The sequence below is a fragment of the Gymnoscopelus braueri genome (genome assembly GCF_963280865.1).
Source record: "Gymnoscopelus braueri genome assembly, chromosome: 10".
Lineage (NCBI taxonomy): Eukaryota > Metazoa > Chordata > Actinopteri > Myctophiformes > Myctophidae > Gymnoscopelus > Gymnoscopelus braueri.
Window position 1 is genome coordinate 46,611,437 of NC_137611.1, and position 18,373 is coordinate 46,629,809.

Genomic DNA, 18,373 nt, shown 5'->3' on the forward strand with positions numbered 1-18,373 from the left:
TGAGGAAGCACACTCACTTGTAAACCTCCTATGCAAAGTAGCCATTTGGGTACTTGGCTGTGGCTCATGAATCGATGGGGGACACGTTCTAGCGTGCACGCACTTGGACACGTGTGCACATCTGTACCGTACCGTACCGTACCGTACCTGTGTGTGAAAAAAATAATGCCCACATGCCGTGGTGTTGTGTGAAGTGACCAATACAACACTGTTCACATCAAACTAAACTAGTACTAACTAAACAAAAAACTATTATGAACATACAGTACTGTATAAATATTGACCAAGTACAGCCCCACCACATACAAATTATAAGCATTTACAAACTCCATCCATCTAAAATGTTCTTCATGTTTTATTTACCCAGGGAGGTAGCTAAGCTGAGGTGCTTATTTTTAGCCATGCCCTGCAAGGACGCACACACACTGGCCCGCCCTTACGCACGTACGCCCGCCCCTTACCTGGGAGCTGACCAAACCACAGTCTAATACTGTTGGGGGTTCATTGCATAGACATATAAAGGTAGACGCCTCCTTCGACTCTGAAGCGTTCGTATCTCGGGCGCGCTTCCTGTGTCCGCAGGGCTGTCGTGTGCGTCACAGAAGCGGAAGTTCGGTAGGCCAATCAGAGGCAGGTGGGGGCGGGTCTTTTTGTAACCCAGCTCTTAACCCTTTGAGAGGCAGCAGCTGTGCGCAGCATCTAGTTAGTTGGAACTTGGCAAACTCCACACTCTATTTGTGAAATTCAAATAAGAGACATGGTCCTTTTTCATATCAAGGTCCATTATTTATTCAGCATTTGAGTAATGGAACACCGTTTGATAAGCTTTAGCCTCTCACACCCAAAACGTAGAATATGTTATCGTTCGATAAGATGTTGTCAAAATAACAATTGTTTACGTTCTCTAATTGTGTACTTGTTTAGTAGTGCTGCATTAGTAGTAATGCAGATGTTTAACAGTTTGACTCTTGACAGTGTGAAATGTTATACTCAAGATTTAAAGATCTATAAGGGTCCATTTGGTTATCAACTCTCCATCATTTAGCTGGGTACCACCTGGAACCCCCTCAAGGACCACTGGTGGTTCCCGGACCACTGGTTGAGAACCATTGCACTGACAAGTCCCGGAAAAGACGCACTGTGATTGGCCAGTAGTCAATGCACTGTGAGCGCTGTGATTGGCCAGTAGTCACTTTGAGTGACAGGTTCCCTGCGGAAGACGGAAGAGCCACCGTGTATTGCGATACCAGTCGCCCCAATGAACTGCAGAGGCCAATGAGGTATCTAGGTTTCTAATATCTATGGTTCATTGCCTTGCTCAAAGACACTTCAGCACTGTTGGGGGAGGGGTATGAATGGTGGCCAATCACTTCTCCACTCAGATTTTTCCTCTAACCGGGAATCTTCCGGCAACAAGCAAGGCAAGGCACTGTTGGTCCCTCACTTGAGTACAGTCATTTGAATTATTAGTACTCCCACCGGCTGACTGCAACGCATTGTGAGCTTGTATATTGGCTATTTGTGATACAAATTTTTTTTTTTCACCAATAATGACATGCCCAAAATAGGAAGACCAGGCTGAAAGTGGCTGTGTCCGTCTGTGGGTTTTCATAAATATTGCAAAGTATTAGCGAGCTTGTGACAAAATAATAATACATCATAAAATATATAGGTTCCATTGGAACTCATTTTTATTTTTGTCCATTTCCACCCGGCGACAGCGTTAAGAGCTGAATAGATGAATGTGTTGAATGACATAGGAACTGAAAGGAGAAGGATGTCAGGGGCTGTCTGGTGTGTACATGCTGCTCCTATCCGCCAGAGGGCGCCGTTTACTTCCGTCAGAAGCAGCTTAGGTCTTCTTAAACACCTGCTTGGCCACGACTCCTCCAGCTCTCAGCTCCTTCACAAAACAATGGAAAGGAAACACAATTTACTGTTACAGTTTACAGTTTAAGCATTTATCAGACGCTCTTATCCATATTAACTTACAGGTGTGAGAATTTACAGAGTTAGCTGAGTATTTTTTTTAGTGTGAGTACATACAGTAAACATATTTCATGAGAAAGTAAAGTAATGTTGTGCAGGTGAGGTGAGAAACCATGGAAGGGCTTGTATGGGGACCTTTTCTTACATTACATTACATTACATTATATAACAACACATTTTATTAATTTTATTTAGTAAGCATGAACTCTAGTCAATAAACAACAATGTAAATAATGACATAATATATAGTGTAGAGAGAACATTGTAGTGCCTCAAAGAAACTAGGATACAAGGTAAACAATGAAGCATCTGTCTCTAAGCAACATGCTAAATAACAAACAACATTCTGTACATTTGTGCTCGCCCCTCCTGCTTTTTTTCTAGGCAAAAACCTAATCTCCCATTCTCTCCCATTCCTGGTCAAATATTACCACTACAAGTGAAAGTAGCTCAGTAAAAATGATACTCAAGTTAAGGTATAAAAGTAATTATTTGAAAAGATGACAGGTTTTTATGACAACACTGAAAACCTTATGCACATGCACAGAAGTGAGTATACTATTATGCGATGTCCAATGCAACAACGTATACACCTGCCTACCAATGACATCAAAGGAAGGCAGGTTAGATAATTTCAAACAAGATTTCAAACTTTTTCTTCACAATGGCTTCTATTTCAGCATGCTAGCATTCCAGGAAGAGAAACCTGTTCTCTGTTCAGGTGTGCCTCGTCCTAGAGGACGAGGCACACCTGACTCCAATCACCCTCTGGAGTATTTAAACAGGCTGGTCATGGTCATTTTGCCTCTCTCTCCTACACAGGAAACAATGTTTGTTTTGGGTTCCTTTCAAGTTTAGTTCTACGTTGTTTCTGCACTTGCATATACACTACATTTTCACACATCCATACAGGCACTACTCTACTGATACAACTGACTATACACAACACATTAATTAATTTGATTAAGTATAACTTTCTTTGTCTTTTAGTTACCAATTAATACATTTGAAGTTAATCCTGTGTGTCGTCTCCCAATTTTGTCATGATTTGAGACAAGAACTGTCCATACATCGGTCACAACATAAGTTGGTCTAAGACTCTCCAAACTCAGGATCGGTGTCTCATGGATGTGGCTCTAACATTGATTACATGATAGTTGATGACTTCTTACCAGATGCAGCTCATCTCCGTTCACCCAGTGGGTCCATCCTCGACCTTCGATCTCTCCCTTCTGAACACACACCAGCCTGTCCTCTTCCCATGTGACAGTGGTCTGCATGGGGATCAGAGAGAAACACTTTAACTGTCCTCTTCCCATGTGACAGTGGTCTGCATGGGGATCAGAGAGAAACACTTTAACTGTCCTCTTCCCATGTGACAGTGGTCTGCATGGGGATCAGAGAGAAACACTTTAACTGTCCTCCGCACCCCCCATATGACAGTAGACTGCATCATCGATAATCAGCTTACAAATAAGTTTTAACAGGGGGTAATTAATTCTGATCCTAGTTGGTATTCAGTGAGTAAACCTGTGTGTGTGTGTGTGTGTGTGTGTGTGTGTGTGTGTGTGTGTGTGTGTGTGTGTGATACTGACCATGCATCTCCTGTCATCCAGGTGCTCCTCAAACTCCATGTCCACATAGAAGTCCATGTTGTAGTTCCTGAAGGTGCTGAGGGTCTTAATGCAGATGTGCTCTCCATCCTGGCTGATGTCCTTCTCTTGCTTCGGCTATCTTCCTAATGGCAAGGTTCACATCTGTCATATAAGAGAGAGAGAGAGAGAGAGAGATGCCATACATTTTATTGATATCATCAATATCATCGTTTTGAGGCTCACTTAACCATGGTATACTGTAAGTATTTTCACCGATTTAGTATAAGCTTGGAAACAACAATAACAACAACAACTGAATCACTGCACACCAGCACTTTGAAAATAAAAAAACAGTGCAGTGTTTAGATTTTTCTGTGAATGTCATGCTATGAATTCATGCTATGACAATTGAATTTCCCTCAGGATCGATAAAGGTCTAACTGATGAGGGGCCATGTCCACAGAAAGAGGCATTTTGAGCAGAGGCATTCTTTGGATTTGGATATCATGTCCAGAGTGGATATTACAGTATGTCCAGAATGCTTCTTACTAAGTGCACAAAGTGTTTATTGGCGGCGACACCCACAACGTTCGAACTTTCCAACCAGCGCTGTGCTCGAATGTCATGTCATCTGCATTAGTAGCACAAATAGCTTAGAAACAATGTTAACATGGACATCTCGTGGTTGTGGTTACGATTCGTAAATGACCGGGTTGTCATACGAGTGGCCCTCCACTCTCAAAAGTAAACTATTTTCAGCTTGAATTATCCAGGGCGCTCTGACAAAAAAGACTGGATGCTGAGAGTGCTGAAATGCAATGCCTGGCACTGCAAGAGGAACTCTCCTGCGGGTCTTTACCATAAATCTTTACCATAGAAATACATAGCAGAAAAATGAAAATCTTTAGCATAGAAATACATAGCAGAAAAACCATAGAATTAGAAAGGCGCTGGCAGCTGGAAAAAAAAAAGTTCTGTGGAAACGGCCCCTTACATCGATTTAAGTTAGCAATAATTACATAACGATGGCCAAAATGCAAAACCTCCTAAGTGCAAATTTCATGATTTTCGGATTTCACTGTGGATGAGGACTATAGGCTATGCTGCACATGCTCAGTCTGTCTGCAAGATAGTCCCGCCCCTCATTTTGTCAGAAAAAGTCATTTGACTAAAACCTCCTATCTTGTTCAGTGCCAATTAGTGCTAAAATGTTGAAGCGCAAAACCTCTTATCTGCACCAGAACTAGTTGAGCAGCAGACAGAGCTGAAACTTGGGAATTCTATGTTATGTAGACCGTCTAAATGTCTTTCAGTTTGTAGTAATCAATTATTTTCAAAATAAAAAAGTGTCTTCCACCCTTACTAGTTAAGTATTTGTTAGTAACTGTCAAGTTAATTGCATTGCCTTGTTGATTGCTAATGATTAGTGTCAGGTGGTGAAACTTTTATCACACCAAGAGTGTGAGTTGATCAAAAATGTTAATGGTATTACTTGTTACAGTACTGTAGAATGTATTGATCTCAAAATGAGCATTAAAAAAAGCATTATTTAACAACATAATGTTTGTTTGTAAGCCTAACTATTTCTAGGTAAAAACCTCCTATGTGCATCTATGTAGATAGGAGGTCATTTTTAGGTATAGATAGGAGGTTTTGGCATTGAACATTTTGAACTTGTGGTTAGAGGTTGTCATTGCTGCTTAGATGTGAACGTCCATGTCGTGATTTTTTAATAATTGCAGATCAAAATCACACGTGAACACTGTGGCAGCCAACAACCCTGTGAAAATATTGTGGTGTGTTGGTTGGAGGGTATAGGGTATGGGGGTGGGATGGGGTTTGGAGTTATGGGGTGTGGGAGGTGTGGGGTGGCGGTTGGGGGGTTATGGGGTGGGGGGTGCATGAGGGTTTGGGTGGGTGGAGTTTGGGGGTTGTGGTGTGCTGGTTGGGGGCATGGAGATCGGGGGTTCTGGGAGTGGGGGTAATGGGTTGGGTGGGATTTGGGGGTATGAGGGGATGGAGTGGGATGGGGTTTTGAGTTATGGGGGTTGAGAGGTGTGGGCTGGCAGTTGGGGGGTATGGGATTTGTGGGAGTGGGGGAGTATTGCAGGTGGTGGAGTTGGGGGTATAGGGTATGGGGGGGATTATGTTGAGGGGGGCATAGGCCAGTTAGGCCGGATCTTATAGGATTGGGTCTTTGCGATGCGATGCAAGAGTGTGGTCTAGCCAACACCAACTCGGGACTCCTGAAGTGGGATGGGGGTTTGAGTTATGGAGGCGGAGATGTGTGGGCTGGCAGTTGGGGGGATGGGGTTTGTGGGAGTGGGGGAGTATTGCAGGTGGTGGAGTTGGGGGTATAGGGTATGGGGGGGGTATGTTGACGGGGGCATGGGCCAGTTAGGCCGGAGCATATAGGATAGGGTCTTTGCGATGCGAGTGTGGTCTAGCCAACACCAACTCAGGACTCCTGAATCGCTGCCCTCCACACTCTCCTATCTAGCATCAGGGTCTTGATCAGGGTCTTGAGCTCTACAGTGTTGTTAGCTAAGCTGTTACGCCAAAGTTCATCTACGTAGGGTGGTGCACTTATTGTCTTTCCTGGCTTTGCCCTGGGTTGGCTCCCATAGTGTCAGTTTGCTTGCCACTAGTTATGGGTGCCTGACGCAGTGCCCTGCCTCATCCTTCTCTCTCTGACTTTGTCTGTGACCCATGGTAAGTTACCGTAGAGGACCACATTTCTGATGTGGTCCGTCCATGTGACTAGTGCCATTCGTAGCATTCTTGTGTAGACTCCATCCAAGGCCCTTTCCTGTTGTGCTGTGACGGTCCATGTCTCAGCCCCATACAGCAGTACTGACACTGTAGCTATACGAACAGCCGCCTCTTGAGGTCTTCTCCCATGTCTGATTTCCACACTCTCCTCATCCCATGCAAGGCATTCTAGTCAAGTACCCCCTGGACCTTCAGGTCCTATTCCATTGAAGCAGTCCAGGCCCAAGTTATTTGAAGTCCTGGACTGCCTCGAGTAGCTTGTCTCCATCATTTGAACCATCTTCTCTGGAACTCAGTAGGCCCAGAGAATGTTCATCAGTTTCCCCCGGTGGATGGTGCCAAAAGCCTTTTGGAAGTCATGAAGGTGATCACCACTGAAAGATTCCGCTCCCTTACTCCTTCCAGTAACCTCCTCAGCACCAGTATCTGCCCGCCTGCTGTTCGCTCCGGGCGGAAGCCGTTCTGCGAGTTTCTCAGTACAGGGTCTGAGATGGGTCTAAAACCTGCGACTTGTGAGCTCAGGCTAATGCCTTGGAGGTGTCTGTCTTGGTGAGGTCGCCTGACTTTGGTACTGGATTGATGATCATTTTGCGCCACAGCTTCGGCAGCTCGCTAGACGTGTGTGCTTGATAAAATCCAACACCACCTCGTCTATGGGCACATACATCACTCCATCCTCCCTGCAGCTCTTGCCTCACTTGATAGTAGCCTTGGCCCTCTGGTACTCATCCATGGTGAATGATCTGTCTTCCATGACCTTCCCATACCAGACGGGAACATCGGATCATCCTCTTCTTCGGTTGAAGGAGGATTTCCTAGGAGTGTTTTGAAGTGCTGGTACCATGTTTCAACTCGTTCCTCTGCGCTTTCTCCCCAGAAGTCTGAGAAGAGCTTCTGCCAGAAACGTCATTGATGAGCTTCCAGTTCTTGCCATGCTTCTGGTTAACATGCACCTCTTTAATGTCCCTGATCTTTTGGGTCAGCTCCTGTTGTTCCAGTTGCATACACGTGGTATAGCTCCTCCTTCTTCCGCTTATATTCCTCCCTCAGACCCTCTCCCTTTTGGTCAGCGACAAAGTCCCTGTGTGCTGCTCTCATCTCCTCCCTGGCTTTGGTGATTCTAGGGTCAAGGCATCCGTCTTTCCTCCTTGCTTATAGGCTCTTTAAGACATTCAATGATCTTACATACTATTCCACTGTCCACACTGGACACAAGGTTGGTGATCCAGTTGTATGAGTTAGGGGAGTTGGAGGGCATGAGGGTTTAGGTGGGTGGGGTTTGGGGCATGTGGTGTGCTGGTTGGGGGGAATGGGGGTTGTGGAAGTGGGGAGGTATTTCAGGTGGTGGAGTTGGGGGGTAGAGAGTATAGGGGGGATTATGTCGAGGGGTGCCTGGGCCAGTTGTTTTGTAGTCCACCTAATTGTATTCCTGTTGTCCTTTTTGTAAATTTTATTTGTAAGCACTTTTATTTTAGGTTCTTGCTGGGGACTGTTCTTAGCAAATTTTTTGTGAGCATTGCCCTGCAAACTTTTTTTTTTTTGTTGAATAAAATAAAAAAGCATTCAATGCAACTCAGTGGTGTGTTCTACCGTGTTACGCTGTATACGCTGTATACAGTGCAGATTTTTTGGGGAAAAAGCGTATACAGTCTACCATTTAATCCATTGAAAACGCGCTAGCGTATACCCACGACCACGCGCATCTCGTGCAGGGAATGATTATCGTATACCTCCGGGAAAAAAACTAGACCACACCACTGATGCAACTGTTTGCAGCTGTAAATGTATGTATTTACAGCCAGTATTATTTGTCATTATTTAGTTATGCAATCACTTAACATTGAAGTGTAAAAGCTCCTATCTGCAGAATTATCCAGGAAAAGTGGGGAAAAACCTCCTATCTGCATTTGCTATATGAAATAAGTGTAATTAACATATAATAATGTAATATAGTCCAGACATCCAGAAACGGTGTATTATGTGATGGGTTTCATAAAAAAATAGCATTGTGCAAAAAAAATACAACATTTTGTAGTTTTCTTTTTCATTTTCCCAACAATGAACATTTTTCAGATAGGAGGTTTTGCGTTTTGGCCATCGATAAAGTGTATAGATGGGTTTCCGCGCGACGTCATCACAGAGCAGAGTGCGCGATCTGCGCATGCGCGGGGGAGAACGAACCGGAAGTGCCATTCACTCTCTCGTTATTTTCGGGATTTAGATAGGCATAATGCTGCTATTATAGGCATAATAGGCATAATGCTGCTATTATATACAAACAGATCCAACTTTCGACAAATCATTTTTATTGAGTAAAGAAGATATTACAAACTGCATCATTTAATCTACTTTCATTAAACCTGGTGAAGACCATTTATTTTCTGAATGTACAGTGGCCAGAGATGCTGCGGGTAATAGCGCCCTCTACAGGCTCATCCCGCCACTGCGCGCGCATCATCCTCTATGTTTACAAACAGGAAACCCATCTATAGTAAGAAAGATGAAATCATGATTAAACTCTGTAGCCAACAGCAATCATTTCTTTCTTCATGCATACATTAATGATAAATATGCTGATAAATAATGTATTTCAAAATGCTATTTTTATATATATTTCTTGTGCTACACCATGAACCATCCAGACCTCCCAGGTCATCTAGGACTGGTCTGCTTTCTGTCCCTAGAATCACAACTGAGGGTGCGGTCACACCGAACTTGAATTATCCCTATGCGGGCGGATTCAATGCTTTTCAATGGGAACAGAGTGTTTTTTTTTTGCAGAAATCATCGAATGGCAACAAAACGCTCCGTTCCCATTGAAAAGCATTGGCAGAATCCGTCGCTTTGGCAGAATCAAAGTTCGGTGTGACCGCACCCTAAGCGAGCAGTCACACCAAACTTTGATTCTGCCAAAGCGGCGGATTCTGCCAATGCTTTTCAATGGGAACGGAGCGTTTTTTGGGGGAAAATCGGCGAAAAGTTTGGTGTGACCCCACCCTAAATGTGGAGAAGCAGAGTTCAATCTGTATGCACCATATCTGTGACAAACTCCCAGAAAACTGCAGGTCTGATACAACTCTGTTCTTTTAAATCACAGCTAAACGCTTTCTGTTTGCCACTTTTTTTATTGCACTCTCTTCATGCTGTGTCTTGAAGGTGGAGTAAATGGTTATTGTATGTGTTATAGAGCTATATTCTGATAGTAATCATTTCTATGGGGTTTTGCTCAATAACAGGGGTCTCCCCGTCTCTCCAGCTCTTTAGTAAACAGAAAATACACGTTCAGGTCGGGATACCAATGTCACCCTATCAGGAGAGAGAACTCATACAGATTATGTGAAATTATAATTGATGAAACAAATCAATTATTGATCTGGAAAACAAACTGATAAATGTTCTTAGTGGGGTTCTCTCTCCTGATTGGATGAAATCAAGTAATCTGAAAACATATTTTCTGATTATTAAAGATCTGGAGAGACGGGGGACCCCTGTTACTGAACAAATAAATGACTAATGATTACTATCAGAAAATAGAGCTTGAACTTTCAACAAAAACACTTTTCGTTTGAATCCAAAAGTATGACGACACCACTACCACCTTCAATGTTTCATGTAAAGCACCTTGAATTGCCTTGTTGAATGTGCTATACAAATAGCATTGCCTTGCCTTGCCTAAAGCCCTGATAATCAAAAAAATAAAAGAAAGAAAGAACTCAGCTAGAGCTTTCAAATACTCCTCAAATTTTCTATTACAAATCATTTTCCAGTATCCACTCAGATCCACTGCCATTTTGTCTGTTCCAGACAGTGAATGAGGACCTAAAAGAGGTCCGATGGTTGCTGGTTACCTACAGTCGAATGGTCCGGTCTGCAGTCAAAATGCACCATTTAACTGAAACCACTCTAATCTGGATTGGTTGCTGGTTTCCCCACATTCCTCTGTGGAATGTTTGTATTTAAAAGTAGAAATAACACATTGTAGAAATGCTCTGTCACAAGTCCTGTATTCACAATTTGACTTGAGTAAAAGTACAAAAGTATTGGCTTCAAAATATACGTTTTCCAAATGTATCTAAATCATTCAAAAATAGCACATGTACAAGCTGACAAAGTGTCACGATACAATGTTTTGTGAGCTTGTAGATCTGAGATATCTTAATTGCTGAAAAATAAAATAGGGCTTACGTAGTTAATTCATGTTTTGAAATGATAATCAAAATCTGGGAAAAAAAAGTACAATATTTGCCTCTGAGATGTAGTAGAGTAGGGTGGAAAATGGAAAAACCCTGGTAAAGTAAAGGTATCTCAAAATTGTACTCAAGTACTTGAGTAAATGTACTTAGTTATCCCACTGCAGAGAGTAAAGGGAACATGCAGCATGCATACATAGTGTGAACTCACATGCTCTGGGTTCCAAAGTGCTTACTGAGGCTATGTGGGATTAGGTTTAAAGCCTGCAAATAAAAGGTAGAGAAAACAGGTGGCTTGTTCTTGCTATGTGTGATAAAGCCTCTGAAATTGGACTTGTGGGCCAATTTAAGTTCTGCTCAAATGGGCAAAAACGGAATGAAAATGATTGATAGATAGATAGATAGATAGATAGATAGATAGATAGATAGTTCTGGGTAGCTATCATTCATGAAAATCCCTCCAGAGTGGATTACCTTCTATCTTTGCTATTAGGCCCAATGTTCTATTGATAGTTGTGAATTCACCAAGATCATGAGAAAATGCTGAGGAAATGTACGCACACACGCACATGCTTATTGAGTAAAAAAAAAAGTGGGAATTGTGTTATTTGTTACTCTTCTAACTCACACAGGTCAGAGGTCAAATTAATTATTTAAGTCACCTGGCAGAGTGAGAAAGCATAATGATAGAACCAACCAGTTTTCAGTCGATGAGGATGACTTCATTTTGGTTTAAAAAAAAGAAAAGAAAAAAACTTTCAATATAACACATAAATGTGTAATGTGGTTCTGAAAAAGTCTGCCTTCTTAAAAAATAAAATCTGGATGTTATTAAGGATTCTGATCTTATCAAATCCTAGTGACATGATTTTGAAAATTGTTATTTTATTAAGTACTTTATGCTGCTGTCTTTTGTTCTTGATTGCTGTCAGTGTAAAGTTGACTGGGACACTATATAGTGTAAAATATAGTGAATGTGATGTGATTTGTGGTGGAGGGTTCATGATAATCTAAGTCAAAGTAGTAGACTTCTTTTTTTTTTTTTTTATAATAATATTTATCCCTCGATTTTGTAACCCTTTTTTCACCCGGTGCCAGTTTGCTAAGTGATCCTGGGCACTACACTCCCCCCACCAGCCTAGGGAGGCCAGGGCCGAGCTCATGCCTCCTTCAATGCATGAGAGCCAACTGACCTTCTTGTCACCTGACAGGGGGGAGTTTCCCTGGTTGGACGTAGCGCGTGGAAGGAACACGTTATTCCAACCAGTTCCCTTCCCCTCCATCAGGCGCCCCGGCTGACCAGGAGGAGGCAGTATAGAAAGTACTATACAAAGTAGTAGACTTCTGAATAAACGGGCATTCAAGCCTTCCTCTGAAAATGTCACAGTTCAAATAGTAGCATATTGAAACATAACATAATGCATTTGAGTCATGCAGCTTTATTGTGTGGGGGGCAGAGGAATAGAATGAGAGAGGACAACTTTCAGTGGATCTTGTCTTCAATTATTTATCAGGGTTTTAATTAAGGTTTATTTAATCAATTCAACATGAGAGGAAAACTGCTGAGTCATATTTCAACGTGGTTTCTACCGATGAATTACAATGAACTACATACTACCTCTTTAAACACACTCCTCCTACGCACGCACACACGCACGCACGCACGCACGCACGCACGCACGCACGCACGCACGCACGCACGCACACACACACACACACACACACACACACACACAAATATGATATGCCCAAAAGGCACAACAATAGAACATTAAGTCATCAGAACTCTCAAATAACTACTGTATGTAACACTTTTAATAAGGCACACCAGCAGAAGGATAACACCCCAGACCTCTCTCAGCGTTTGCGAAACCTGTGGGTGGGAACTGGGAAGTGTGGTTTTATAATATTGAACAATATGTGAACTTCCTCTTTTGTGACTTCTGTTTTCCAACAAGTTGCACAAACAAATATAGTTTGAAGATGAACCAGAATGAGTGAGGACGTGTACGCCATACCAGACCTGACAACGAATGTCAGGTATGGCCGAGGAGAGAGGGAGCAGAAGATGGAGGAGAGAGGAGAGAGAGAAGAGAGGATAGTAGACATCTATGTCACTGCAGACGACCTTGACCTTGTCCCTGGGACACGGCAGGGTGCTGTGCAGAAGAACACAGCACAGGAGCAGAATGGAGGTACAAATAAGATTTTTAAAAAATGATCAAAAAAAGTGACGCGCTGTGAGCTTGTATATCTGATATTTTTGAATAGCCAACGCAAAAATCTAAAATGACACAGATGCTTTTCCGGTTTTAATGGGTTAAAGGTTTCATGACAATCAGGTTTACAACACATTAAAAGACTTATCATGGTCCTTCAAACGTGTTTTAAAATGTTTTAACTGAAAAATCCACTCCAGCGATACATGGCAGGTTTTCCATGGCAAGAAAGCTTTGACTGTTGAGAGATTTTGCCTGTCAATCATCGCCTCTTCTCTCCGCCCCCGCCAAAAGGAAAGGATAGGGGAGGGTAGGGGCTGGGAGGAGAGGGGGCGGGTTTAAAGGACTATGATGTCAAAGTCCAAGGGCCAATTCCAGCACTTTGTTTTTGCCTAATTATTCAGAAAACCCCACAGACCACAGAAAATCCACTGAATGTTCAAAGTTAATTTTTTGGAGTGTAATTGAGGTCATAAAACAAAACAAAAAAAAGAAAAGAAAAAGAATGTCATGAAACCTTTAAGAACTTAAATCACTTGTTCTCTGTCATAAAGCATCATAACTTGTTAAAACCATCTGTAGTATCCTCATATGTGTGTCTATTGTTTTTCAGGCTCTGATCAGTCAAAGAAGAATCATTCCAGAGCTGCTGCAGTGTGTCTGGTGCTGCTGAGTCTTCTATTGGCTGTCATCATTGGTCTGGTCATCAAGTGTGAGTATCATTCTATAAACACGAAACACTCTCTTTACATGTTATTTTTGTGTCTGAAATAGTTTTGATCGCTTTTGATTGGAATACTTTGGCCTCTATTTTGGGTCAGGACTCTCTCAAGAACAGATTCAGAGCTGCGCTACTGCACAATGCAAAAGTGAAAAACAGCAGAGGGCGCTGTTTTCTTTTACCTGGGCTCTCACTGGGACTCAGGTGGATTGGTGTGAGGTGTTCAGCAGATGGGAAATTGTCAATTTCTGTTTTTCCCTGCCTGTGTGTATTTGGTGGTTTGAGGTCTCAGTGCAGAATTTGCTTTATCCATCTGCTCAGACGGACCAGCGTATAGCAAAGTGCACGCTTGTCCATTGCTATTTTTAGCACACAGTTGGCAGAAGCAAAACAAGACAAATGTCTCAAAAAAATAAAGAAAAGATATTTCACTTTCAAACATGTTAGGTGTCATTTTCACATCTACTCAGGCTTTTTTGAGCACCCCAGACAGTGTTTAAGTTGCTTGATTCAGTATTTAGATATTTGATATTCATTGTATCAAACATGCCCCCTTATACAAACCCATTGTAACTTCAAACTCCATTTTAGTCATGATGGATTCATTGAAAACACCCGTCCATGGTTCTGGTGACTGATATTGACCTTCTATTGCGTGAGGGGGCCTTGTTCTGTCAATTACCTTTTGCATAATGTTTTAATAATCATTTGGGAAAATGGGAAACATAAAACACAACAGTTATAAAAAAATGGAAGGAAGCAGTGCCTTTGATGAGGTTATTTAATTGGTGTGTGTGTTTGTGCGTGTGCACGTGCACGTGTGCAGTGCTGGCGGGCCCCCTGGGTGCCACACATGGTCCCTGGTGTGACTATTGTGATGGCAGACCCCTGGCAATTTTGGTGCGGATCGGAGCTGCGGTCCGCATGTTACGTGTATGTGTGTGTGTGTGTGCGTGTGCGCACGCACGTGTGCAGTCCTGGCTTGTACGTGTGCAGTGCTGGCTTGTGTGTGTGCATGTCATTAAGTGGCGCATGTGCTGCAACGGTGCGCCTCGCAGGTCTGCATTTTACGTGTATGTGTGTGTGTGTGTGTGTGTGTGCGTGTGTGTATGTGTGCGCACGTGTGCAGTCCTAGCTTGCACGTGTGCAGTGCTGGCTTGTGTGTGTGCATGTCTTTAAGTGGCGCATGTGTTGCAACGGTGCGCCTCGCAGGTCTGCATTTTACGTGTATGTGTGTGTGTGTGTGTGTGTGCGTGTGTGTATGCGTGTGCACGTGTACAGTCCTGGCTTGCATGTGTGCAGTGCTGGCTTGTGTGTGTGTGCATGTCTTTAAGTGGCGCATGTGTTGCAACGGAGCGCCTCGCAGGTCTGCATGTTACGCGCGCGAGCGTGTGTGTGTGTGTGTGTGTTTGTGTGCCCGCGCACGTGTGCAGTGCTGGCTTGTACATGCGTGTGCATGTCTTTAAGTGGCGCATGTGTTGCAATGGTGCTCCTCGCAGTACCGCATGTTCTGTGGGTGTGTGCGTGCGTGTGTGTGTGTGTGTGTGTGTGCGTGCGTGCGCGCGCACGTGTGCAGTGCTGGCTTGTGTGTGTGTGTGTGTGTGTGTGTGTGTGTGTGTGTGTGTGTGTGTGTGTGTGTGTGTGTGTGTGTGTTTGTGTGCATTTCTTGAAGTGCCGCATGTGTTGCATCTTTGCCGTTCGCAAACATACGGACGGACGGACGGACACACAGACACGGTCAAATGTAGAGCGGCTGGTACCGCTAAAACATGGCCCCCTCACGTATTAGGAGGGCAGTATGAGTCACCAGATTGGTCATTATTGAATACACCTGCAACAAACCCACTAATATTCAGCACAATGCAACTTGCCATGCACTTAACCATACTCCGCCCTTCTCCAGTCCAATAAATACTAGGGGCGTCACTACCGTGAAAAATAAACCTGGGTTTGCCCCTTAACATTGTTGCAAAACCGTTGTTTATGTACCCGAAATCCGTCACAAACCCGCCAAAAATCAGAAACCACTAGTAACCGCAAAATGTAACCATACTCCGCCCTTCTCCAGTCCAATAAATACTAGGGGCGTCACTACCGTCACGCAGACAACGCGGTTGCGTTGGGGCCCATGACGTTAGGGGCACCTCCCCACCCCCCCAAAAAAAAATATATATACATTAAAAAAAATTATGAATTAAAAAATAAACCTGGGTGTGCCCCTTAACATTGTTACAAAACCGTTGTTTATGTACCCGAAATCCGTCACAAAAACCCGCAGAAACCACTAATAACCGCAAATTTTCCGGGCGCACATGCACGCGCGTGCATGCGCGTTCATGAGGGCCCGCTGTGACCGCCTCGCGTCGGGGCATAGTGTTGCCTCGTTACGTGACTGACAAATACCAAACATATGCCAACACATCTGTCACTAAAGATTATCAGTTAGTTGATTCTTCTTCTTGCAGATTCTGAATTGAATACAGAGAAAAACAACCTGGTCAAAGAGCTGGACCAGCTTAAGTTCAGATTCAACAACTTGACTGCAGAGAAGGATCAGAGGAGGAAGCTCTGTGGTCAGTGACACATCACTGTTTTTATTCTATTATTATTATTATATTGTTATGTTGTTCATCATTTGCCATTAATATGAGCTAACAGTTGCTAACTTTATTATTTTGTTGTTAGAATTACAAGGATTTACAGTTGATGGTGGTGTGTGTTATTACGTCTCTACTGAGACTGAGTGGAAAAGCTGGCAGAAGAGCAGACAATACTGTAGAGAAAGACAATCAGACCTGATGGTCATAAACAGCAAAGAAACGCAGGTACAGTGTGATGTGTGTGTGTGTGTGTGTGTGTGTGTGTGTGTGTGTGTGTGTGTGTGTGTGTGTGTGTGTGTGTGTGTGTGTGTGTGTGTGTGTGTGTGTGTGTGTGTGTGCGCGTGTGCGTGTGTGTGCGTGCATGCATGCTGTAACAGATGCAATATACAGTTTGTAGTGTACTTCAGTAACCAGCATATTTTCTGTCCAGGACCTTGTTGAGAAAGTTGTTGGCAAGAGACAGAACATGTGGCTGGGTTTGACTGACACAGACGAAGAAGGAGTCTGGATTTGGGTAGATGGAACACTATTGACCACACCAACGTAAGACTTTATCTTACGTTTAACTTTTCTTTATTTCAACTAACATTTTAACTACATTTCACATATTTGCTGCCTTTGTCTAAAAAGAGAAACGAATAGGCCTACCATATTGTCTAGTTCACTCATTTGTAACTAATATTTAGAATATAATTTGAGGTCATGATTAACAAACACAATATTTAGACGTGAAAACATGTAACATATTATAATGTATTAAATGTTCCTACTTCACCAGGTACTGGGCCCCTGGTGAGCCTAAAAACAAGCGTTATTCAGACGACTGTGCTGTGTTTTGGAATGGAGGGGAAAAAGGATGGTACGACAAATTATGTTCTGAGTCTTACCGTTGGATCTGTGGAAGAGTTATGTGTTGAAATCATAATATTCACAATGTAATTGCCTTGTAATTCTACCCCAATATGCACTGTAGATTACATAAACATGTATATTCATATTTTCATTATTAAAGGGGAGCCTATAGAATGCGACGAACTTAACAGCCGTTTGTTACATTTGAATACCATGCTCATATAGACTAGGGGACCAGATGGGGCCGGCTTCTAACAGCAAAGACAAACTTTTTCTTGTTTTGTACCTAGTTTTTCTAATACAAAGTGACATGCTCTGTTTAGACATCTCTTTCTTCCCTTTTTGCGAACGCAGAAGGAGGCGCGGCGAAGCGCCGCGCCTCCGCCCAAGTGGAGCCTACTATGAAACTCTGCTCGGCTTGTGGGTGTGTCCGTCCGTCTGTCTGTGTGCAGTGCACTGCCTGGGTGCGGCCGACAGAGTACGCCAGAGTGCAGCTACAGTCAAACACACACACACACACACACACACACACACACACACACACACACACACACACACACACACACACACACACACACACACACACACACACACACACGTCCGTAAATACACAATATTTTCGAGCTGCGTTCGCTTCCAGCGTTCGTGCGTCTTACTTGTAATATTACTTACATTTTTGATTTTCTATTGGTTTGTTTCATTAATGCTTTGGCAATGTAAACATATGCATTCTCATGCCAATAAAGCCCCTTTGAATTGAATTGAATTGAATTGAATTGAATTGAATTGAATTGAATTGAATTGAATTGAATTGAATTGACATTTCTCTCTGGCCACCAGGCTGCTGCAGTATGCTGCAAGGAGAAGGAGGCAGTCGAAACCAAAGTGTTATAATAATAATAATAATAATAAGGGTAATAATGATAATGATAATGATAATGATAATGATAATGATAATAACAATAATGATAATAATGATAATAATGATAATAATGATAATAATGATAGTAATAATATTAATGATAGTAATAATCATCATCATCATCATCATCATCATCATCATCATCATCTCAGTATGAAGTTACAGTTACAACTAGAAAACGTGCTCCTCGGAGCACAAGTCTCCGCCAGGTCAGGTAGGTTATTATGGCCTCCTGGTGGCGCTATAATAGGCCAATGTGAAAAGGGTGCCATTTCTTCTTAGGCCTTGCACGGCAATCGGACACTGCATTCATGATTTGAGGCATTTTGTTCCAAAAATGTGGTTTGCTAAATTAGACCAGCTGGTGGCGCTATAATAGGGCATTGTGAAAAAGGTGGCATTTCTTCCTCGGCCAAGTGGGAATGTGTGTGCAAAATTTCACGGAAATCGCACACTGCGTTCATGATTTGAGGAATTTTGTTCAAAACGGACCTATTTTGCAAACTTTAGAAG

At 42.8% G+C, this 18,373-nt stretch overlaps 1 protein-coding gene and 1 pseudogene across 2 annotated transcripts; one reads left to right on the top strand and one right to left on the bottom strand.

The window, feature by feature from the left end:
• Positions 1–1,852: 1,852 nt before the first annotated feature.
• LOC308093138 (retinol-binding protein 1-like) lies at positions 1,853–10,146 on the bottom strand (annotated as a pseudogene). Its single transcript has 4 exons — positions 10,074–10,146; positions 3,585–3,746; positions 3,162–3,263; positions 1,853–1,903 (listed from the first exon to the last, which is right to left on the bottom strand). The product of its transcript is annotated as a retinol-binding protein 1-like (transcript).
• A 2,393-nt stretch (positions 10,147–12,539) lies between these two features.
• On the top strand, positions 12,540–17,162 carry LOC308093638 (CD209 antigen-like protein C; the record flags this gene model as incomplete). Its single annotated transcript, XM_080439969.1, has 6 exons — positions 12,540–12,741; positions 13,379–13,477; positions 15,952–16,059; positions 16,172–16,311; positions 16,517–16,629; positions 16,865–17,162. The coding sequence occupies 6 exons, from the start codon at positions 12,540–12,542 to the stop codon at positions 17,001–17,003; spliced, it is 801 nt and encodes a 266-aa protein (XP_080296095.1). The 3' UTR covers positions 17,004–17,162.
• Positions 17,163–18,373: the final 1,211 nt, after the last annotated feature.